A 24,835-nucleotide genomic window follows, 5' to 3' on the forward strand; every position below is an offset into this window, starting at 1 on the left:
GTCTGTATATACAATCAATCATGGTGCATATAATATATGGCCAAAAGTTTCAAACTGGGGTGCCTAAAGTTAGGCAGCTAAATAAATGGTCTAATTTTTCAAAGATGAGCACGGGGCGTTCCTTTGGAAGTTAATGACAGCTGCGGATGCTCAGCATCTTCCGGGGGAATAACGTCAGACTACTTATATAGGTGTCTAACTAAATAGATATAAAACCCTGTAAAGCCAGGTTCCTTGACTTCACCTGCTTAGGCCTGGATGTGATGGAAGTGATAACCATTACAACTTAGAAGCCTGTAAAAATTACCAAATATTTTCCACAACAACACTCAAATATGAAAACCAAAATAAATGACTTAAACAAGCAGTACATATATGTACTTCTATACATCTATGTACTTCAGTAGCCCTATTAATGAACTCAAGAAACAGGGAGATCTGACATAAGAGACAGGCATTATTACAGAAGAGAGGAAAAACATTTATTGTGTTGAACAGATCTTTTTTTTCATCACAGTACTGGGAAAGTCATTGTAATTTCAGTTCAGGGGACATTTAAAACTCCCGCACTCACATCAATGAGTATCAGCATCTTTACTCTGCATGGTGTTGAACAGGATTACAGGAAATTGAATATGGAAAAAGATTAGAAAAGGCATCTAGGTTTCTTAAAAACTTAGCCCTGGTCTACACTGGGGGGGGGGGGGGGGGAAATCGATCTAAGTTACGCAACTTCAGCTACATGAATAATGTAGCTGAAGTCAAAGTACTTAGATCGACTTACTGTGGTGTCTTCACCGCGGTGAGTCGACTCTGCTTGTGCCTCTTGCGGTGCTGGAGTAGAGGAGTCGACAGGAGAGCACTCAGGGATCGATCGCTGCCTGCCGATCTGGATGGATTCTTCCCTTTGTTAATGTCCTTTCTCGTGCTTCCCCCTCCCCACCCAAGTCCCAATAGCAGACTGCAAAAGCTCATCAAGAATTTTTTTTACACTTCTCCACCATTTCTATTTTTGTACTTTGGAATAGGAGGGTAGTCAAAGCTTCCTTTAAAAGAAAACTGTAACCCATTTCTCACTGATGTCTGTAGGGCAAGGGTCATAGAAATAAACATCACAATTGTGTTTTAGAGGTTGCATAGTGGCTTTTTTTGTGCCTTTAGCAGCATGGGGACCCAGAATTTGATACCAGTTTCAATCGAATTTTAGCAACATGTCACAATTATCCCTGTATAACTGATGTCACTTTCCAGGAGTACAGTCCCAGCCAATCACCTCAGAAATAGCTCTACTTAAATACAATTAAGATTCTGTTGTAGGAGTAAAGAGGGTGAGACATGTTCCCTGGATGCAGCTTTCTTTGAAACAGAAGTTTTTGCAAAAAAACAATTCCATCAGAGGATATTGTTACTTGTAGTTCTGAGAGAAGGTGAATACTTTGCTCTACTTTGTCTCACCTGCAACAACTATAGTTATGGAGAGAGGCAGGGTGGTATTGTAAATATAGCTGGAGAATTTCATTATTCAGACTGTGGCTGGCACATATACTTCATGTATTGTGACTATCAGAATAAGTACAGAACTTTTGAAATGTACTGCAAAAGAATTGCAGAATCTCTAATATTAAAAGTAGTTTCTCAGTCAGTTCATGCCTGATTATGACTTGTTTCCAGGTGATTGACAAGTTTTCCCTCTAAATCAGACCCAGAATAAAGACACGGTTGAATGGAAGAGAATAATCTTTATCAAGCAGAAGGAACGTAAAACTTTCTCAATAGCTTTGGCCAATTTAATAGCTTTCCAAGTTACTAAATTCTGAAGAACAAGTTGATTTATATAGCAATTTTACACTTCACACCTCATTAACTAAACTATTTCAATAATTTACTGTTTTTTTGTCTTCAAATCATGCTCCTAGGGCACTCACCTCAAAAAACATTGGACAGCCCAAGTCTGTAATTGAAGAGTGAGTGGTTCAAAAATAAATATCCAGCTTGACTGTGAACAAGATTTCATTAGCAGTACCTGCACACAAACAGACTCACATACTGGACTACATGTAATACATTTCCTTTATCATTTACCCTCAAGCCTCTGATTACATTCACAGAATTTGTGCAGCATGGACATCAGTCATTTAGAGAATGTGCGCTCTCCTATTGCCTCCTTGGAATCTTGGATGGATTTTTTTTTTTAACAGCACACTAAATCTTTCTTCTTCTGTGCCAGTCTGTGTACATTTAATGTCATGAGTGTCAGTAGCTGAAACTTGGTAATTCTTGCAAGAGTCAGGCTTAGATTTTGTATTAAATGTTATACAAACTTTTGCTTGTGAAAGCCTTTAAAGTTGCTGGAGGTTCCTATTAGCACCTGTAGTACTTGGGCTTCTGATCTTTTTATTGGAAAAACTAGATTAAATTTACACTGCAATGAGTTTAAAAACCATCTCATTTCCCAGCCTTGATTACTATAGCTCTGATGCTCATTTAAGTGTCTGAGTAGTGCATTAAGAGCTGCTGGATAGAAGATACATATGCCTACAGGCATGATGGAATCTGAACTGAATATCTGGTTGATGAAACCCTGTTCCCCTCACCTGCAGAGCATGGCTTTGGTCATGAGAGGGGGGGTTTCCTCTATTTTGCTAGTGCTAAGCTGCCACTTTGGGGGTTGATCTGCTAAAAGTGCCTGTGAAATATAACCGGCTGCCATGTAAGCCACACACATTGTATCAATTAGTAGTAGGCTGTTTTAAAAGTTATAGATGTAAGTGAAAGTATTGGGCTACAAAGGGCTCCAGGGAGTTACACACACTAATTTTCTGTGTCTGTTAACGTAGGGACCTTTCATAGCAAATGTCTGTAAAACTCTATGCCCCTTATACAATGCAACAGCCCTTGGGGCTGAATCCTGCTGTGTGCAGATGGAAAGCGGACATAGGGAGCCATTTCCCCCTCTGTCCAGCACCCAGGAGAATGCTATGAACAACTTCCCTGGTTCTAAAAGTGATAGGATGCATGAGGTGGTGGTCAAAATGAATCAATGAGGAAGGCATACTGCTCTCTGTATCTTCTCTGAACAGACACCACCCATCCGGTTGCCATTGCTCCATTTTATTTCCAAAAAGGATACAGTGGTGGGGAAAAAGTGGACACTTTTTTTAAAAAAAAAAGTAAGCAAAACTAAAAACCTCTTCCCTCCAAAAATAAATCTGTCCCTTCGGTCACAAAACACTACAGTGAATTCTATACACAAATTTAGGGTTATTTGAGCCAATTTCTTCTTTAAAGTGGATTTCAGAGAATTACCTACCTCAAATGTTGACATTTGGAGTAGGCTTACATCATATACAGCTTTTAAAAGAAAATGCTGAAAGCTAAACTAAGACTAATGCAGAAATCCATCATCTTGGCCAGAATGCTAGGGGCCTGTTTCTTTAAATAAATAAAAAAAAACCAAATACCATATTTTTGAAAATGAAGACCTAGCTCTTTCAATGCTGTTGGAATATAAAATATGGAGACTTTTCTTCACCTTGGATTTCCATCTCCACACTGTTCTGGACAAAGATATAGTGCTATCTGATTACAAAACAAATTGCTCAATTTATCTCACCAACACTCTCTTAAAGAAACTTCTGTTTTGATACAGTTACCTGCAGTGGTAAAATGTACACACACTATACCTGAGTAGACAGAAATTGACTTTATAAGTGTGCTCTTGTGGCAGAGCTACTGCCATGGCTTGTTTTAAAATTAACATATGAAAGAGATTTATTAGAAAATTTACAGCTGAAGAAACTAAGGACACTAATCCTCAGAAGAGACAGTTACTCAGAGAAAAATGTTTTCTGTTCTGCGCACTTGAATTAAACTTATTGCATCAAAGCAACTAAAAAAATGTGTGCAAATGAGGAATCCGTTATTGTGTTCCACGTAAGGAGGACCAAGAAGATCAAAGGAAAGAAGGTTGAATGTGAGAACTAACACAAAGCCCTAAGAACTCCAAGGTTTTATTGATGTGACATCTTGTGTTTGAAGAAAAATGAAATTTACATGATCAAAAACTTCCACAGATTTTCATAAACAGCAAAAACATTTATAAAACAATGAACCACAGCAGTATTAATGCCCTACAGATTTGTTTAAAAATTTTGAAGAGTGTAGAAGGAGAAACAGGGCACTTTTAAATAAATGTAGGACGAAGGGGCAAGTCAGAAAAAAAAATCCTGATTTTTGTATATCAGTTGCAAAGTATTGTTAACCTTGTTAGCATATACAGCTGCAAGTGAATGTTTGTTTTTAAATGGTGTGGGTAGCTTTGCACTGAGCCAACTCTTCAAAAGTGAGGAAACAGATACTATGTCTCAATTTAAATAATGAAACTGCTGTTCTGTAACAGAATCAGTGGCATAATGAACAGAGCCTTGTAAAAGATGGACCATCTGAAAATTGCAGTTGCAACATTAGACCAGTTCAAAGCATGGTTCCAAGCTTAATGTCGCCTGGAAAAACTAGCTCCATCTCAAAACACTCATTTGAGGTAAGGACTCATGCTATCGCTGTCCCACCGCTCACTGAGTATGCATTTTCCATGTGCTCTTGAGTAAGATATCTGTGGCTAAGAATCGTGGCCAGCAGTGGTTGTATGTGGCAACAGCTAGATGAACAGACCTGCTGCTTTTCAATGTACTTTGAATTTCTGTTACTGAAATTCTACAATCCACTGTGAGTACTTTCATTTCCCCCACCCAGGTGCAAAAACAGTAACCTTGATCCTATTTCATATGCAGAAATCAACCCAAAGGCAAGTAATAAACGCATACATCATCCCATTCAATTATTCAGCAGTTTTGCAGACATACTGGGAAAAAAAACTAGCATTTGATATAAAAATTGTCTATGGAACAGTCTAACTTCATTTTTCCCCATGGATCATAATTCCACATGTGCGCCTAGATCTGTAGAAAAGAAAAAAAAATAGGATAAAAATCACATTTCCAGGTTGTATCTGTTTGTGTGAAACTGGCTTTACAAGCCCCAGGATTGTTCTCTCAGAACAGAATTACACAAATGAATCCCTTATGAATTGAGAGGACAGTCTGTACACAGTAATCCTGTTGACTTTTGTACTGAATTACATTTTTCTTCAATTGTTGAAAAAATTGAGAGAGGCCCAAATTTGTGAACCTGCACCCAGCCTTAAGTTCTGTGCTTATGTTAATGAATCCCCACCAAACAATTCTCTTCATCTATGCTCTTGTTTTTTGGGTCAAAGTGATGCCCAAATTTTAAATCTGCTCTCAAGTACATTTCTTAACTAATATTTGCAAAGTGCTAATGATGATTTGAAATGTACTGTATATTACCACTATTCAAAATACATTCCAAAGCAAGTACAGACGTATTGCAGATAGGCTTCACAAATAATTTAGTTAAAATGGAGAGAGATGAAGGCCTTTTTGACAGTGTTGAAAATGGTTTAGTTCTGCCTACATGAGCGCTTAAGCCATTGTCTACACTGTGCAAGTGCACCTATTGCTGAAAACTGAGACTATGCAATGGTAGACTGAGGTCTGTGTTCAGCCAAACATTTCCCCATAGTAAGGATGATATTCAACTTCTGAAAAATTCCCATTCTGTTCAGTTCACTTCAGAGAGGCACTTTGTTTAGCCTGGATTCTGTTAAGGCATTTGTCAAGGAATGGGCCAATAAACTTCTCTTCTCATCTACAATGGACTCTTCCACTAAACCCAAATAAAAAGATAGTCACGCCAGCATGCGGTGGCATAGTTATCTTTTGCATGGTCTGAGGTAATATATTTGCATTAAAATGGTCAAGCATGAACTATTTTCCAACACCTGGGAAGAAATTCAGCAGAATACCATTACATATTATGTATATGCACTGTGAGGGCAGCAAACTTTTAGTTTCAATAAAAGCCATTTTTTAAAATGGGAGATTACAATTTACCTTTTCTGTTTTGCTGTTTCATCCCATCTGTTGTAGTAAGGGTTCCTGATTCTTTCTCTTTCTGGAAACGACTGTATAGCTGTTTAACTTCTTGATCATAGTCCTGCCACTCTGGGACAATGCGCACGGCTGCCTGAAGCTTGGGCTCTTTCGTCATTGGATTATTACACTGCAAATGAAACAATTCATTTTTGAGACAGATGACCTTTGCATACATGCAGAAAAGATAAGTCTGTGTTCACTCAGGTATTTTCAAGCTTCAAATCTGCCTGACCTTAAAAGAAAACTGAATATGGGGGAACACTTCCTACTGAATTAGAGTAGTTTTAATTCCACTATCATCAACAACCAATTGAAAGGAAAGCCCTTCTTGCTGCAGCATGTCTCATAGTTGCTGGAGGGAGTACAGGCTAAAGTCTATTCCTAACTCATGCTAAAATTGCTGCCGTGGTTAGCCATGAAATCAATACAGGAGGAAGGGGAAAATCAACGTTTGCAAAATGCAAAAAACCAAAACTGCTAGTTAGTAAGACATGGAGAATCTATGTAAGGTACATATATGGCCCTCATCACCATAGTATTTGACAGCCTGACACAACACTCCTGGGAGGTAGGGAAGTGCTATTATCTCCATCTTCTGGGGTCAGTTGGTCATGCACGCTATCTGCCATCTTCGCCTGTTCAAGACAGCATTATAATCTACCTGTTTGCCCTCTATAATGCAATCCATTACTTCTTCAGCTTTCCTTGGGGTTTCTTTCTTACTGGCCTCTCCCACCATAGCTTCATTAATCTTCTGCCTGTGTCTGAAGTAGCGCTTCCTGGATTTTGTCAGTCACATCACAGACTGACTTCCATCCTAATGGTTTCATTTCAAAATCTGTCCTTTTTGTAACTCTTTTTAGTGCTCAGATACCCATAGGACCTCCCTAAAAGGTTGTTATGGCCAAGGATGAGCTCCCAACATCTATAAAATGTCTAGAAATAGCCAGTGTCTGTTAGTCTCCCGCAGTCAAACTTCCCATCACTTGCCTTCATGTGGCAGAGGTGTTTTTATCGAAAGATGGTGTGATAAATGAAAGGGAGGAGGGAGGTGGCTCCCTTTTATGGACACCCAGCCAGCCAGTTAGCTATAAAGTCCCTTTTAGTGGCTGTTCTCTACTTGCCTTACCTGTAAAGGGTTAACAAGCTCACAGGTAAAAGGAAAGGGAGTGGGCACCTGACCAAAAGAACCAATGGGAGGGCTAGAACTTTTTAAAACTGGGAAAAAACTTCCCTTTGTCTGTGTGTTGTGGCTCTCCAGGAAAGAGGGGAACAGGGAGCAATTATGCTATGAGAAGCTTTAAGCCAGGTATGATCATAGATCATATACAGAACTACTTATTTGGAATCCCCAAACGTGAGAGTAAATCAGGAATGTTTAGAAAGATGCGATTAGGTTTATTTCTGTTTCTTTCTTATGGCTAGTGGACTCCTCTGTGCTAACCCCAGATGCTTTTGTTTGCTTGTAACCTTTAAGTGAACCCCAAGAAAGCTATTTTGGGTGCTTAATTTTTGGAATTGCTCTTTTACAATCTAGCAAAAGCTTAAGTTCCAGATGTATTTTCTTTCTTTTTTGTTTTAATAAAATTGACCTGTTTTAAGAACAGGATTGGATTTTTGGTGTCCTAAGAGGTTTGTGCATATGTTGTTAAATTAGCTGATGGCAACAGCTGATTTCCTTTGGGGTTTTTTTCTCAGCTCTTCCTTGGAGGGAGAGGTGAAAGGGCTTGAGGGTACCCCACAGGAAGGAATTCCCAAGTGTGCCTTTCTGGTTTCAAAAAGGGGTTTTGCATTTGGGTGGTGGCAGCGTTTACCTTGGGAGTAATACAAGCCTGGAGGGGCAAGTATTAATTTTTAAAAATCCTTGTGGGCCCCCACCTTCTGTATTTGAAGTGCCAGAGTGGGGAATGAGCCTTGACAGGTGGGTATCTGGCACCTTTTAAAAATAACCAGACAGCTCAGGGGAGGTGGAACTCTTCAGTCTGGGAGGGCAGCCTACCTAGGAGAAGGAAAACTTTGATTCCCCCCCCGCCTGCAATCCTCAGGTTAAATTTAGCCTGGCCTAACAGGTCTATGGAAATAAGGTGGGAAGAGAGAGGGCACGTACTCAGTTAAACTGGGGAAAGGCCCCTCTCCCTGCTGTGTGTGACTCAGGGATGCAACCAATACATTTTGGTGAAAGGTGAATATGTCAGCCCAAGTGCTTTCTACTTTTTGGTCAGTTACCAAAGGGTAATGCTAATAGCTCTGTTTCACAACAATGCGCTAATGTATAAACCGATTTAAATCTACTTATGAGCCATAATGGCCTTACCAGATCAATAGTTTTTGCTCTCTTCTTTGAAGAATCATCACACCATGTTTCACACCAAAGCCACTCCTGGGGTAGTGATTTAATGGGCACCTGATGGATCATGTTGTTGGGCAAATCCTGTTTGAAGGACAAAATTTATTAGCGGTATCTACAACAGTGAGAGGAAAAAATCATTTACCTTTAGAACTCCCAAGAAATACCCTCTGAGAAATCCTAACCTGTAGAGCAAAATGTATTTTACACCCAAGCAGAAAAACAGGGGTTTTCTAGTGAGTGAAAGATGAATGATAATGTTACCTAAACAAAATCTATAAAAGTTAGATTCTCTGGAGAAAACCAGAACCCCAGACTGTTTCAACAAACAAACAGTTACCAATTTTAGAATTCAGAATTCAAAATTAAATTTCAGTTCACTTATTATTTGTGAAGTCAGCATATGTGAGGTTTTAACTCCATTTGATAACGGGATATGAATCCAGCTATCAAATGCTCATTGTCGCTCTAGACTAGCTCAAATGGCCATTTTCTTAAGAGAGATTAACAAGAGATTCCTACTTGGTACCACAACCACAGCCCACACCCACAGCCCCCTGCCCTGACTCCTGCACCCCCACACACACACCCAGCTCCCCGCACCCTCTCACACACATCCAGACCCCTGTCCTGTCTCCTGCACCCCCCACACCTCCCCAGTCCCTGGCCCTGACTCCTGCATCTACCCCTCACGCCCCCCCCCCAGCCCCTGCCCTGAAACCTGCACCCCCTCACATTCCCACCCCTATCCTGAGAACCAAACAGGAGCTGCCCCAGGTAAGCGCTCCACACCCCAACCTCCTGCCCCAACCCAGAGCCCCCTCCTTCACCCTAGCTCCTGGCCAGACCCCGCACCTGAACATTTTTTTTACAATATTTGGAAAGATCATTAAGTGGTCTGTCGAGACCCTCCGTGATTTTCAAGTGGTCTGTGGAAAAATAAGTTAGACTACAAGAACAATCAAGGTACCTCATTTTATTTTCATTTACTTGCTATTACTTATAGGAGGAGGATGAAGAAAAAAGAATGAAAAATGTGGGCAGGGGGAGATAAGAGAGAATGTTCTTTTTCTTGGCTGGGTCCCAAGAAGGAGCCCCAAAACTGAAGCTGAGCACAGGGCTGGGGGACCCCACTAACTCTAAATCCACTACTGGCTGTCACGTCACCTGGGCTGGGGATACTGTCAGGGCCAGTGTAATCACTAGGTGAACTGCCGCACAGGGAACTTAGGGAAGCGGGGAGCTGATGGGAGGGCTGCCAGTCCACCCTGGTCCCAATCCCCTGCCAGCTAGCTGCAATGGGCTGCTCTTTCTGCAAGCAGTGGACAAAGCAGGCAGCTGCCAAACAACGTTATAAGGGATCATTGTGCAACTTTGAACGAGCATGTTCTCTAATTGATCAGCAACGTAACGCTGTTAACAGGGACGACTTTAAGTGAGGAGTTACTGTATTGTATAAAGCTCAGATGCATAAAGTCAATGCACTAACATACATAGAGTTTAGCACATCGCACATTATAAATAAAGATGAGTATTTGAAGATACATAAAGCTTTCTTTGGCCTATAACTAGGAAAACCAAGGGCAGACTGGACTGCTCAAGAAATTGGTAATGGGTTAGAGAGACTTTCACCTCCACAACCCTAATTCCAATCTGGTCAATGCTAGTAGTACACACATTATGATCTAAAAACTTTTCATTATCTTATAAAATATTAACTGAATTGGTGGTCTTAGGACACTTCCTAAGGGAAAGATGTCCATACCAAACAAGCCTCCATAACAGGTGGTATTGTCTTGTTGACTGTATCAACTGAGAGGCCAAGGAGCAAACAGACACTGAGATTTAATTGTCAGACCCAGAGATGTGTCTTAAACTTGTACTGAGAGCCACCTGCAAGGCAGTGAGGAAACTTGAATTGCGTGATTGACTGTTTGGTTTTTTTTATAATGGAGGACTTCAGTGGGAAACCAAAGTTTTAAGAATCAACAGAGTCTCTGAAGAAGTAAAGCACTCAGTACAGAATGACTACAGTGTTCCTCTTGGGGACTCTTCCATAATGCCATTTCATATGAGGCGTGGTATCATTTTTTTGAAACCTTCGTAAAATCTCTACCAAATACTGAAAGCTAATAGTCAATGAAAATAATGTTAACGATTAAACACAACTGACCAGAAGAAAAACGCATATAAAGCTAAAATAGTATTCTGCCTTGAACTCACCTCACGTCTAACTTCTATAGAACTCAGAATCCAATGTACTGTATATGCTGCAGCCTAATAGTAACACTCATTATTGCTGCTGAAAGTTGTCACTGTCTGATGAAGCCAAGTAAAGGCGTGGGATTGGTTCAAGGCTTCAGAACAACATTGGCTTAAAACTACCATGTGTTAGGCAATGAAGAAATAAAGCAAGCAAATGTCAACTCTGAATTAAGCATCAGATTACAGTGCAAACTTTAAACAGAACTGCCTTAAGAAGAAAAGGTATATGACCTTGATAGGAATTAAAGACAAGAGAGTCTTAAGTATCTGAAAGCTACCATCTAACTGCAAAAATTAAAAATCAAAGTACACATACCTGATCAAGGTTGGAAAGACTGTTAGGATCTTGACTCAGACCTTGATATTGTCCTCTTAGCCGGTCTCCAGCAGCTATCTTCCTAAACTTTTTCAGATCCACAACATATAGAGCACTAAACACAAATAACATAGTTGTTAATAACATGAAGCCTGACTGATGTATCCATTTACAAAATTCAAAAACAATATAATCTTGGACCCTCCCAGACAAAATAGGTTGTGATGGATAAATTCAAAGATTCTTCAGAAACAATATCTTAGTATTGCTGTCTCATTATCCATTTTTTCATTACCTTCAAAATTTAACCCAGATATATCTACTGGCAACTATCATCAGTTCAGTTAATCTGTAAAAGCTACAGCAAATTCTCTAGCTTAATATGTCAAGTGGAAATTCAGATGCTGCCCAAGTTTACATGATGGAGCCCAGAAAAAGAACGCATTGAGCAAACCCTCCAAACACAGATTTCATTGCATACACAGATTTCATTGCATACACATGCACTTCAACCAAAGTTTGCCAGCAACAATGGCAAGTGTTGTTTCACGTTTTCCACAAGTTTTTTTTTTTTATCCAAACAATCTATCTGGTAAAACTGAATTCTTCAGTACCTGATGTGATATTTTCTTCCAGCCAAGTGACTTGCCCAGTATCCTGACTTCCAGAACCTGTAGCCATCCATCTCTCTACGGCTTTCACAGAATGGAGTATAGCCATATGGTGCACCTTCCAAATTGAAGTCTCTTAACTCTTTGAGGTCTGTGCGCACAATCTAGCAAAGAGAAATGGAAATGTATTTTATTTAGCATGGACACAGCCACTTCGGAAAGCTAGCATAGGGGGTTATTTTTGAGGTGTGGGTTAGGACTCCACAGCTGAAGTTGAATAAGCATTTAGAGAAAGGTTACTTATTATTGATGCATTCTATATTGTACTAGTGGACCAAGATAAAGTCCCTGCCCCAAGCAAATCAGAATAGGATAATGCTCATTATCATTCTTCAAGTAACAGAGATATAAAGAATCCAAAACAGACTGTTATTAGAGTTAAAGCTATTAAAGGAGAATCTGGTATCTAGGTCATGGTACCTACAAATAACTTAACTTAGGATATGTCTACACTGCAATTAAAAACCTGTGTCTGGCCCATGCCAGCTGACTCCGGCGCAGGCTGGAGCCTGGGCTGTCAGACCCAGAGAGATGGGATGGATCTAGTATGCGGGCTCCAGCGTGAGCCCAAACATCTACACCGCAATTAAACAGCCCCTTAAGCACAAGCCCGAGTCAGCTGGCACAGGCCAGCTGCAGGTGTCGAATTGCAGTGTACACATACCCAGAGCCATCACTCTATATCTGACCTCTCAGTCCTCATCCTCAAAGGAAACCTGTACAACATTTTCAACAGATGAGTCTGGGAATTTAAAACCATAAGTTTGCTAAAAAAAACATTGACTTAAAAAAGACACTGGTTTTGTGGCTTATTACAACAATTTGTACCACACTCTGCAGCCTATTAACCCTCCATTTTCCTACAACTGCAGAGGCATTAATTGCCCACTTAGTTTTAAACTTCTTATGGTTAATCTGTTCCACCTTGTATCTAGTTTGGCCACTCTGGTTACCTTCTCCAGACATGAGAAAGCTTGTCCCTTCCACCAACAGAAGTTGGTCCAATAAAAGGTATTACTTCGCCCACCTTGTCTCTTGACAAAGGTAGGCCCCTGGAGTGCTCTGATGGCTGCTTATCTTGCTGATAGGATTTGTGCTGTCCTCTTCTATTTGTTATATCCACATTTTCTAACTTTTGAGTGCTTTACTTTGCAACCTTCATAATGTTCTTTTAACATAGGTGTTTTTGTATTTAACTCCATTTACTACATGTACGCTGACCTCGTAATTCCTGCCAATAACCCCAAAGCTATCAGGTAGCTTACCTGATCAGCATCCACAAACAGGAATTTATCAACCACCAGTGGGAACAGCACATCCAGAAAAAGGATCTTGTAACCCCAGATAATGCGCTGTTTCTCTGTTTGCTGGTGAAGCCATCGGGGCCATTTGTATTGGACAAGCTCATACTGGAAATTGTATTTCTCTGCCATGTATGGAATGAACTCCTGGGGAGGGAAAAATTATTTGTCTCTACGGCATTTCTGGGTTTGTCCCATTATAGCAAAACCAGGTAGAAAGGCAATTTTAAAAAAGAAGAAAAGGCCCAAGACACTTTGCAGCCTTTGGGTAAAGCACAATTTTTTTTTTCTAAATAGGTTTTTTTGTTCTAAGCAAATGTAAATGTAACTGCAAACAAACTGACTGCATAAAGTGGTCCCAACTTTGTGTGACAGTCACACATCAGAAATGTAACTGTCAGAATGTAGTCTTTGAAATCCATCTAAACATCTTGGGATCCCTTCAATCCCTACAGTTATGACACTGATTCAGGGGTGAAAGGTTTGACTTACAGGAAGAGATTACTTGAGTTTAATATGAAATACTGGAATAAACCTAAAAGGGAAAAGGGTAAGATAAACATCAGGAAAAGATTCCCAACAACAAGATCCATTTGCCTGTGCAAGTTTCACCAAGTGAAGTGGGAGAAGCCCCAACTCTTGAACAATTAATATAAGCCCTGAAAAAATTCTAATAAGTGTACATTAGAGAATAATCTTGTATCAGCAGAGAACTGGGACTAGAGAACCTAAGAAATTTTTCCCTGCTATCCCCCTCTAACTCATTTGATAATTGCAATAAAGTACTTCAGGGACTGCCATATTTTAACATAAATCCAATACTCAAACAATATAATGGCACAAATTCATGCCTACTTTTTAATACCATTAAAGTCCAATAAACGATTTCGCTGACTGACTGTGGCTTTGTATTGCTCCCAAGATGTCACAATGCACCCCCTGAAAATGTGTATTAGAAAAGAAAAGGTAACCAGAAGTCTTAATGATACTAAAATAATCCTAATTTAGGGAAAAGATGCTGGTTAAACCAAGATTGTTACTTGTCCAACAAATCCATGATGTGGAGTCGGCACTGAGTGGGAAATAATCTACTGCTGGCCAAAGGTAGCACATTACTTCCCCACTGGAACAAGGAGGGACAAGAGGCAGCACAGACTGTAAAGTCACAGAATCTAGGCCTTAGTTGATTTCTCTTTGTATAAACAGACTCTTCATTTAGAATGAACTGCCAAACCAGATCAGACCCATGGCCCACCAAAGCCAGTGTTATGTGTCTGACAGTAGCCAATGCCAGATAAATCAGAGGAAAGCATAAAACCGCGTTAGTAGACAGTCATGCATTAACATGTCCAAGGAGGGTGTTTTTTCCTAGGCATTTACGGTTGTCTCATCTCCTGAAGTATCAGGCTTGACGTGTCATATACGTATATACCCCATCTTATTCATATACATGTGTAATCCTTTTTTGAATCCTACCAAGCACTCTGTCTCTATAAATCGTTGCCACAGGTTGCCACAGGTTAATTGTGTTATGTAAAAAAGTATTTCCATACATTACTTTTTTATTTGCTGCCTTCTGATTCCCCTTGTTCTTGGTTTAGTATGTGTGCACAACTGGCCTCCTCTATAGCCCTGTTAATTTTATAGACGTCTTTCATACCACCTATTCTCCTCTCAAAAATTAAAGGTCCTAATATTTTTAGTGTTTCTTCATATGGAACTTTTTCCATGCCTCCTATCATTAGCTTTGCCTATCTCTGGGCTTTGTCTCTTTCAGCTCTGTCCTTACTCCACGCCCGACCCCGACCCCCCCCCTCCCCCCCGGTCACGCACAGCTTCCTCATGCAATTTAAAAAGAAGCCTCTATTTAACAGCCACACCTTTATTTATCATGAACATTGCCATGCAAACCACAGGGAAAAGCAGTTCAAACTTAATAAAAGCAAAGGAATCTAAACAAAGATATGAAGAATTCTCTTACTCCAATTTGCTACTGTGTGCAACTCCCTCCTTATATACCCCCTTACAAAGTTAACCCACTGTCAAACTGATCTTCACTTACAAAACCTTCTTAATCAGAAGACTGCAACTATACTTCTTGTGTGTCAAAATAAAGAGATATCGATAGATTATACATAGCTTTTCATGTTGATTAGTATGAGACTCATCTACCTGTTCAAAGAACAGATATGTAAAAAAATGAGCTGAGAAGATGACAAATGTAATAACCCTTAGAAAAGATTTTCACTTTTATCTGTGCCCCAGTAAAAGATTTAGTAACAAACCTTGAATGTAGGTGACAAATAGTTCTTCAAGAACCAGAATTTCACTGGAGTCGTAGTGTGTTTCAGCACAGATAACATCATTATACTGTTAAAAGCAAAAAATAACAACGTTTTTGTACATTTAATCAACAGGAAAAACTCCCCCAGTTGTAAAGGCCACTAGCATTATCGCTAAGCCAAAGTCCGTACAGAAAGCTCTGCAGAAAGCTCTGAGTGTAATGGTTAGATTACAGATGGCTATTTTCCTACATTATTCTAGTGAATGCAGTTTGTGCCAGATTACTGACCTTTATGCACCAAAAAGAAAATATACAGCTGCAGCCTATTAAAATCAGCTTAAACACCTAAGTACAAAATAATTTTTTTAAAATACTGCATAACTTATGCATGAATATACAAAGTGGGTCGTTCTTTAATCCAATATACAGTAAATCAAATATTAGGACAGTGATCAATTGCCCTATTATCTATTAGATAAACGGCTTAAATCTATTTTAGCTATGGGAAAGGGCTGCCCCAAGGAGCCAATCAGGGGCAGACAGGTAGCAGGCAATCCAGGCCCAGTAGAGCTGGTATAAAGAGGGCTGTGAGCTAGGAGGCAGGCAGTCTCACTCCAGCCTTGGAGGGAGAAGGACCAAGCTGCTTGGGAGCAAAGGGTACCTTCAACAGAGCAATGCTGGGGAAGGGGCAGGCTAAGCTGGAGAGCCCAGGCCTGGTGACCTCCCAGGCTGAGGCCTGACAGGAAGGCCTAAGGAGGTACTGGGGCTGCAGGGAAAGGCAGCAGGTCCAACCCCCTAACCAATGATGAGTGGCCATTGCAGACTACAGTTTGCCCCTGAGTAAAGGGGCTAGATGAGGACTGGCAGTGGGTCACTAAGGCGAGGTGGGCTCAGGGGAGTGGAGTTCCCTTGGTGAGGGGCAGCACCCCAAGATAAGGAGCACTGTCGTCCGGGAGGGACGTGGGGCCTACACGTGGGGGAGATAAAGGGACTGCAGAGGGATTGGTAACAGAGAGCAAGACACCGGCCCATAGAGGGCACTCCAGAGCTGAGAGAGTTAATTCCCGGATGATCAGCAGGAGGTGCCGTGCCGGTGAGTCGGCAGATCTACTACAGTAAGAATACAAATAAAAGTTATAGAATAAATATCTTGTGCTTTTAAAATCAACTTTTTATCTTTGCCTTAAGGTTTGTTCTATGAATATAGGTTTGTAGCAGTGGGAAACCTACAATGATATTGCATCTCAGTGACAACTACTAAACAAAGCTTGCCTTAACAGTTCACTTCTTGTAAACTTCATAAATAGAAACGTTTATAAATTCACTAAAATTTCCAATTGCTTTGAATCTAATGGGAGTTTTACCACTGGATTTCACTTTTTTCAGTATTACCCTTAACATTAAGTAAGACCTATGCCAAGTGAAATAGCCAGTGTTTAACAACTCTGCACCAAACTATTCATATGTAACATATCAGAGGGATAGCCGTGTTAGTCTGGATCTGTAAAAAACGACAAAGAGTCCTGTGGCACCTTATAGACTAACAGACGTATTGGAGCATAAGCTTTCGTGGGTGAATACCCACTTCGTCAGACGCAAGGTAATTTATGTAACATAAATTGTCAGATTATTATTTAAAAGGAGATTTGTAGCTTCCAACTACTTTAAGTAGATAGCAATAGCAGTACATCTACCAACTGAGAAACAAAAATTACAGACTCTATACTAACCGGAGGAATCTTTCATACAGGTGTCCAGAAGCCACAGAGAATATATTAATCACGTCATCTTTATCCTGTTTCACTTCGTCATTCTTCTGCCCACCTGTAAATCCCCTAAAATCAGGAAAAATATAGTCCTCATTAGAATACTTATACCAGTTTACAATGTCATGTAGAAAACTGGGCTTTTCCCCGAGGCCAAATCTCTCACTTCCCAGTCCGGCAGGGGTCGAGTGTGCTGCAGAAACAATGTGCTCAGACCTGGGAGGGAAGGCGTGCTTGGTGTTGTCAGCTGATTTATATTATTGATGAGCTCTGAAAAGAGTCCTGTTAATGAAACCTCTTCAGCCCTAAGGGGGCTGCCTGTGATGTGGGGCCTTTACAAAATGTACAATGATCCAGGGCACCAAGAAAGGCACACTCTAACCTTTCATAGAAGGGAGAAGGAGAACATAGTTACAAAGCAATGCCCATCTTGTTCTGCACAGCTGAATAAAGTGGACTCTCAGGAATTACTGATAGCGTAGTTTTAAAAATTAAACCCTCAAACCCAGTACCATTTATAACAGGATGGCTATAGATTTTGGTACTTTACATCATTAAGATACCAGACAATATTTCAGTTTCTAGACACTTGCATGATTTTAGTGAAAAGAGAACTGTTTTTACCACTTAAGAGACTCCCAAAATCCAGACTCATTCTCACTGGTTCCATCACTTAGTAAATCTTCATTCATCATGTCTAGTTTCTTCTGAACCTGCAAATGTATAACACTGCATTAGCCAACAAATTTTATTAATAGCTGAGAAAATAGCTACATGATACTGAGCAGTCATCAGCACTCCATGTTTTTGTTTATCAATTTGAATACAGGTCTGTCGCATCTTACGCGCATTTAACATGCGCGATTTCAGCTTTACGCGGTCGGCAAAAACAAAAAACAAAAGAGAAAAATAACAATTTTAATACTGTACCTGTAGTGAGGGCGATTCCGCCCGCCATTACATTCAATGTATTTTTGACTATACGCGATTTTCGCTTTACGCACTGACTGCAGAACGTAACCCCAACGTAACCTGTAATGTCCATCTACACACAACTTAGGCCACATTAAGATACTTATCAGAAGGGACAATAACTCAGTTTTCACTAGTGAATTTTAACACAAAATCCAAACTAGTTCCAGAGGCCTAAAGACCTTTGACTTTAGAAGGCTAAAACTTATCAAAATGCATTTTTGTCATCATCTTCGATGATGGAAACTGGAGGAAAAAATTGACACTACTCTCTATATTGGCCAAAAGGAGCCAGCTAAGACATTAGGAGTGCAGCACCAGAGCTAAGCAACTTAATCACAGTAGATTTAATAGGCAAGAAGGCCACATCCAAAAACCAGTGCCAAACAGAAATGCAAAATAGAAATTCTGGGAGGAAGAGAGGAGAAGGTTGTGCTGCAACCATCACCACCAGTGGATTAATCCGGTTTCATTTTGTAGCTACACTTCCATCTGCTGTGTGCCCTCTGAGGGAGAGACAGTATCAGATAACCACAGAGCTGATGATAGAAGGTAGATAAGCACAGGTCTTTAATAATGTATAGGATAGCCAGTGGGCAAAAACATATCCATAATGGTAGTTACACTACTGGCTGGCTGGCTATTTATTTGTTATATAATCATTACTAGGCGTGGAGGGGGAAGCATATTAAACATGATTAAGGGATATATTTTTAAGATTTTGCACTCAGTTGAGCCTGTAAAAACTGAGCACAATTGTGTTGCTAATTTGCATGCAAATTAGAGCAACCATATGTCAAATCCCTCATTCTGCACATACAATCACTAATTACATGCACGACACACTAAATATACTTAAGCCCTTTTTTATTAAGTGCTACTATAATATTGCTAGCACCACACAGATACTCTTCCAAACTTAGCACCTCATTGATAAAATTCTCTTCCAATTTACATTCACACGATTGCTTCCTTTTCAATTTTATAATTCAACTCACTTTTCTTATATAATTGATATTGTGCTCTTGTATATTAATATTATTCTACTGTGTGCTGGAAGTGAACAGTGTTTTATAAATAATTAAACCATTTATTATTACTATTTATAACCCAGGAGATAGGATAAATGGACCCCATGAATGAGATTGCGCCCTCAATGTACTGTTGGCATAAGACTTGAGAGGGACCTTCATACCAACAATACAAACATCAAATAGATAATATGTTCCAAGAGAGAGGCTATAGACTGGCTGTCTGGAGACCTGGATTTTAATCTAAACTCTGCCATTGACCTGCCCCTCAATTTACACAATCACTTCACCTCTCTGTTTGTGCCTCTGTTTCCCCTCTGTAAAACTGGGATAATGATACTTATACTTCTTTGTAAAGTGCTTTAAGGTCTACAGATGAAATGCATTGTTACAGACCTGATTCACAGCCCACTGAAATCAATGGGGGGAGTCTATTTACTTCAGTGAGTTTCTCCCATTGATTTCAATAGGCTTTGGATCAGGCCGTATAAGATCTACATATTGCTATAAATAGCTTAGTAACAGTACAGTGCCATCCCTTTCCCCAAAAAGTGCATGCATAATCTAAGTATCTTGAGGCTTCTGCTTTATTTTGCACATACTGCCTCTGGTGTAAGTTTATAGGAGGGATGATTAGTTCTTAAAAAAAACAACAACCTTGTTCACTGCCATTGTCCAAGCCCTCAAACCAACCACCCTACTTCAAGAGGAGCTCTTGCAGTACAGTTTTCAAACTCACCTTCACTTTAATAATTTTGCTCTTGAAGTTGTTGAGAACAACAGTAACTTCACTGGCGTCAGGTGGAGAATCTGTACCATCATGGCTAAAAATAATTAAAAAAAAAATTAGTTTTGTAACCATCATCACAGAACAAGGGCCATTGTGTTTCCTATTTCTTCTTCATGAGCACTTTTCATAAAGATCTTCTTCATAACAGCCTTGTTCCCTCCCTGACTAAACCTTAACACCATAAAACATACAAACCTATCCAATAAATACAAAAGTGAACATACTCATACAAGATCACAAAGGGGATTTATTTGATTTAATTTCATGGAACAAATAGCGTGTCTGGCAGGGCATTCAATTTTCATTTAACAATTAGTTGCTATTTGTAAAGGAACTGTTAGATCCATAGATACCAATATTATGTGTGTCCAGTTCAAAATGTTCACAAGAACAAAAACAAAAAGATATCATATAGCCTCACCTGTAGATTCTATAGATGTCCTCAGACCTCCCCTTTCTGAGTCTCAAAACCCAAGCTCCAGGATTGGCTTTTAATTGGAAGTAGCCCTGTAAAGGAAAAAAGTGACACGCTGTTTTAGCTGAAAACAGAAATTTCTTTTGCTATTGTTTCCTAGCAGTATACAGTTTGACCATTTTTCCTTATCAGCCATTTTAGATTTGTATATATTTGCTCATAAATCAGCGGATTAAAACGTCTTTAATCTTCAAAACCCAGATACGAACAGGAAGGGTTCTACCACTTCCAATGAAATTTCCCATTTCAAAGTAAGGAATACCCATGGAACAGGTAGAATCTTTCAAACAGATGGAGTTTTTTCAAGTAGTTGCTGTCAGAGCAGAAACCAAACACAGACTTTCAGCCTGTTTTTCTGAAAAGATGACCCTTGCGGGCTTCCCTCAATGGGAGGAAAAAAAAAAAATCTTTCAAGCCACCACCAGCTAACCACGGTAATGATCCATAAAAGATCCAGCTTCAGTACACGTTTGATTCATTCTGATGCTACACTGATTGGGACTTCAACTAATGTTCTTTGGAGCAGAGTCACTGCTAAAGCAGGAAGATTTAACATCCTACACTTGGTGTAACACACCACTCTGGTACAACTTTAAAAAAATTACTATGCAGAACACATACACAAAAGTATATTATTGCAACATCAAGTTTTAGATTTTAATTGCAGAAGAATCAGAAAATTCATTGTTAAGGTGACAAAATCTGATGAGGGTCTAAATATTTGTGCTGATGCACCATATAGGCTCATGTTCTTTCATTCTGCCACCAAATGTGTAATTATGATTGCACAGTCAAAGAGATGCACGTGCAAGTATTTGGAGAAAAAGCACAACAATCCAAGTTTCTGAAGTTAAGGAAAATGATGCAGTGTGCAAGCTTAGCAGGATATTTCCAAATCTCTTCAGATTCAGTTGTTCAGAGACCAAACTTATAAGAAGTAAAAGACAGTAAAGTGAAATAAGTCTATACGCATTAAAAAACAAACAAATGCAGCATGTAGTTTTCCCCACAACGTGGCTAATTAACAACTGTTTTACAAAAATCTGAGCCATTCTCCACCTGTGGGCATGCACAGTCCAATACCCACTGCTCATTTTACAGCAAAATTATGGAAGTTGTCAGCTAAAGAGGTGGGAATTGTGCAATACTGAAAAATCAACTGTGAAAATCTCGCTCCTTATTAGTTCTTCCATCAGGCCTATATTCACCTTAGTAGACACTGAGGCTATTTCTACACTACCACATATGTCGATATAACTTATGTCACTCAGGGGTGTGAATAAGCCACCCCTGTGAACAACATAAGTTACACCAACCTAAGTGCCAGTGTGGACAGCGCTGTCGGTGGGAGAGCTTCTCCTGACAACACAACAACCGCCGCTCGTTGGGGATGGATTAATTAAGCCAACAGGAGAGCTATCACCCGTCCCTTTAGAACGGCTACACTAGAGAGCTTGCAGCTGCACCATTGTAAGCTCTCTAGTGTAGCCATAGCCTCAGGTAATTACAGAAAAGACTTACAGTCTGGGAGCATGTGTAATGCCTTGGGCAAGTTAATGATGGGAAGCAAAGGGAATGTCAGCTGATTTGTTTAAAAAAAATAATCCTAATTTCAACGTGTCATCCTCTGTGGTGTGGTAGCAGGGGAACTCGCTGCCCCTCAGCTCCCAGCTTCAGGTCCTCCAGTTGATTAAAATTTTGGTAATACAATGTCATCGGAAATGGGTCAAGTTGGGTATCATTTGGGTATCATATCAAGTTGGGTTTGTTTCTCCCACAGACACATGGTACCAAACATGACAAACCTAGAACAATTATGTAGATATGTATTTGAGAAAAAAAAATTAAATCAATTTTTTAAAATAATATTTTAACACAGCAATGTCAAACATTCAGCCCTCACAAATTTAAATTGTGGCCCTCAACTGACAGTACTGTTTTGTCACTTAATGCTCAGAACATGTTACCCGATTCCTTTTTTTAACGTTACAGATTACTATAAATGGAAGGAGTGTGGCAAAAAAACAATTCAGTGGTATTGAGTATCGGCTTTGTTTATTATGCCAAACGAATTGTGATGAGGCACTGGTTAAGATGTCAGCATCCAGCCAGAAGGTACTGGAATCCATGTCCAAACGGGATGTACACCTCTACCTTGATATAACGCTGTCCTCGGGAGCCAAAAAAATCTTACCGCTTTATAGGTAAAACCGCGTTATATCGAACTTGCTTTGATCCGCCAGAGTGCGCAGCCCCGCCCCCCCGGAGCAATGCTTTACCGCGTTATATAAGAATTTGTGTTATATCGGGTCGTGTTATATCGGGATAGAGGTGTATATAGCTACATAACATAATTAAGTACAATCCCGCAGTAATCCTTCTTGGGCCAGTTGCACTGGACTCTATGGGCAGAATTAGAATCACAGAATATCAGGGTTGGACGGGACCTCAGGAGGTCATCTAGTCCAACCCCCTGCTCAAAGCAGGACCAATCCCCAACTAAATCATCTCAGCCAGGGCTTTGTCAAGCCTGACCTTAAAAACCTCTAAGGAAGGAGATTCCACCACCTCCCTAGGTAACCCATTCCAGTGCTTCACCACCCTGCTAGTGAAAAAGTTTTTCCTAATATCTAGCCTAAACCTCCCTCAGTCAACTTGAGACCATTACTCCTTGTTCTGTCATCTGCTACCACTGAGAACAGTCTAGGTCCATCCTCTTTGGAACCCCCTTTCAGGTAGTTGAAAGCAGCTATCAAATCCCCCCTCATTCTTCTCTTTTGCAGACTAAATAATCCCAGTTCCCTCAGCCTCTCCTCATAAGTCATGTGCTCCAGCCCCCTAATCATTTTTGTTGCCCTCCCCTGGACTCTCCAATTTTTCCACATCCTTCTTGTAGTGTGGGACTCAAAACTGGACACAGTACTCCAGATGAGGCCTCACCAATGCTGAATAGAGGGGAATAATCACGTACCTCGATCTGCTGGCAATGCTCCTACTTATATAGCCCAAAATGCTGTTAGCCTTCTTGGCAACAAGGGCACACTGTTGACTCATATCCAGCTTCTCGTCCACTGTAACCCTTAGGTCCTTTTCTGCAGAACTGCTGCCTAGCCACTCGGTCCCTAGTCTGTAGCAGTGCATGGGATTCTTCCGTCTAAGTGCAGGACTCTGCACTTGTCCTTGTTGAACCTCATCAGATTTCTTTTGGCCCAATGCTCTAATTTGTCTAGGTCCCTCTGTATCCTATCCCTACCCTCCAGCATATCTACCACTCCTCCCAGTTTAGTGTCATCTGCAAACTTGCTGAGGGTGCAATCCACGCCATCCTTCAGATCATTAATGAAGATATTGAACAAAACTGGCCCCAGGACCGACCCTTGCGGCACTCTGCTTGATTCTGGTTTGCTCTGAAGGTGCTTGGAACAGCTGAGATAGTTACTAGTGAGGTCATAGATGCACTGGAAGCATTCATATGTTGAGTTTATCATTTGAAGACCAACATTATGCTACTTACAGAGCTATGTTGATGGATGTTTTCCAAGAACCAGACAAATGGAGAAAAACTGCCACCGACAAGGGGTGCATTTATACCTGCTATCAAGAGGGCAAATTATCAATCAATGGAATGGCTCTGGGATGATCGAGCACATCGAAAACCACCCTCCCCTATTGGGGATGGATGGATCTTGGAAGATGGACTTATCACACCAGTGATACGTGAAATACCACACACTCCCAAATCAATCCTTCAGTTAAACAAATGCTTGTGTGTAAAGATCAGATGTTCACCAGCCTGCAAACGTGTGGCCAGCAGCCTGCCATGGCCAGCCAGCAGTGTGGTGCAGAGGAGAATCAGTGTGATAACATGTCTAGCAGTGTTGCCCTAGACAGAGATGACACTGATGATGACTTTGATGAATAAGTTTTCAGTCCTACATGTCAAGGGTAACATCCATAGGATGTCTATTTTTATGTAAGCAATGCATTCCTGTGTTAAAGTATAATTTTTAAACATTTTCTTGCATATATAGCTACATAATTGTTCTAGGTTTGTCCTCTTTGATACCCATGAATACAATGTATCAGGCAAGAGTTCTTTCTCCCAACTTGACCCATTTCCGATGATATTGTATTACCAAAATGTCCACCAACCGGAGGACCTGGAGCTGGAAGGGGGGGGGGGGGGGGCAGAGAGAGAAAAACCCACCCACTCTGCACAGGGTGACCCCATTGAAATTATGATTCTATAGATTTTTACAGAATAAATGACATCTCTTCCCTTTCTATCACTCACTTGCCCGCAGAATAAGATTTTACTACCTTGAACTCCTAGACTATAAAGGAGTGTACTATATTTCCTGTTTTTTAAATGGGAGAATAAACTGAGACAAGTGTCAAGAAGGAACTACTTCCACTCCTGGGACCCACTTTAGCAAAGCTATGGAGGTCTGCTGACCTAAGACATTATGAGGGAATCCTGAAAAATGGATGGCTTCAAAGACCTCTCTGGACAAGGCTCAAGTTGGTGTTGAACATAGCCAGGGCAGCATGATTAACTATCAACAAGGTCAATTTCAGATCAGGTCACACTCCCCAGGTAGCC

The 24,835-nt window shown here is 40.3% G+C and overlaps 1 protein-coding gene across 7 annotated transcripts in view; it reads right to left on the reverse strand.

The window, feature by feature from the left end:
- Nucleotides 1–3,994: 3,994 nt before the first annotated feature.
- UGGT1 (UDP-glucose glycoprotein glucosyltransferase 1) overlaps nt 3,995–24,835 on the reverse strand; it is an 86,918-nt gene continuing 66,077 nt past the window's right edge. For all 7 annotated transcript variants that reach the window (XM_042853521.2, XM_065556080.1, XM_008165823.4 and 4 more), the window contains 11 exons: nt 20,179–20,264; nt 19,707–19,791; nt 17,589–17,677; nt 16,929–17,033; nt 15,200–15,284; nt 12,879–13,061; nt 11,557–11,717; nt 10,943–11,057; nt 8,329–8,445; nt 5,973–6,141; nt 3,995–4,958 (listed from right to left, as the gene is read on the reverse strand). In XM_042853521.2, the coding sequence (XP_042709455.2) occupies nt 4,933–4,958; nt 5,973–6,141; nt 8,329–8,445; nt 10,943–11,057; nt 11,557–11,717; nt 12,879–13,061; nt 15,200–15,284; nt 16,929–17,033; nt 17,589–17,677; nt 19,707–19,791; nt 20,179–20,264 (1,221 nt within the window). In that variant the 3' untranslated portion in view covers nt 3,995–4,932. The remainder of the gene's footprint in view (nt 4,959–5,972; nt 6,142–8,328; nt 8,446–10,942; nt 11,058–11,556; nt 11,718–12,878; nt 13,062–15,199; nt 15,285–16,928; nt 17,034–17,588; nt 17,678–19,706; nt 19,792–20,178; nt 20,265–24,835) is intronic.

The sequence above is a fragment of the Chrysemys picta genome, chromosome 9 (assembly GCF_011386835.1).
Source record: "Chrysemys picta bellii isolate R12L10 chromosome 9, ASM1138683v2, whole genome shotgun sequence".
NCBI lineage: Eukaryota > Metazoa > Chordata > Testudines > Emydidae > Chrysemys > Chrysemys picta.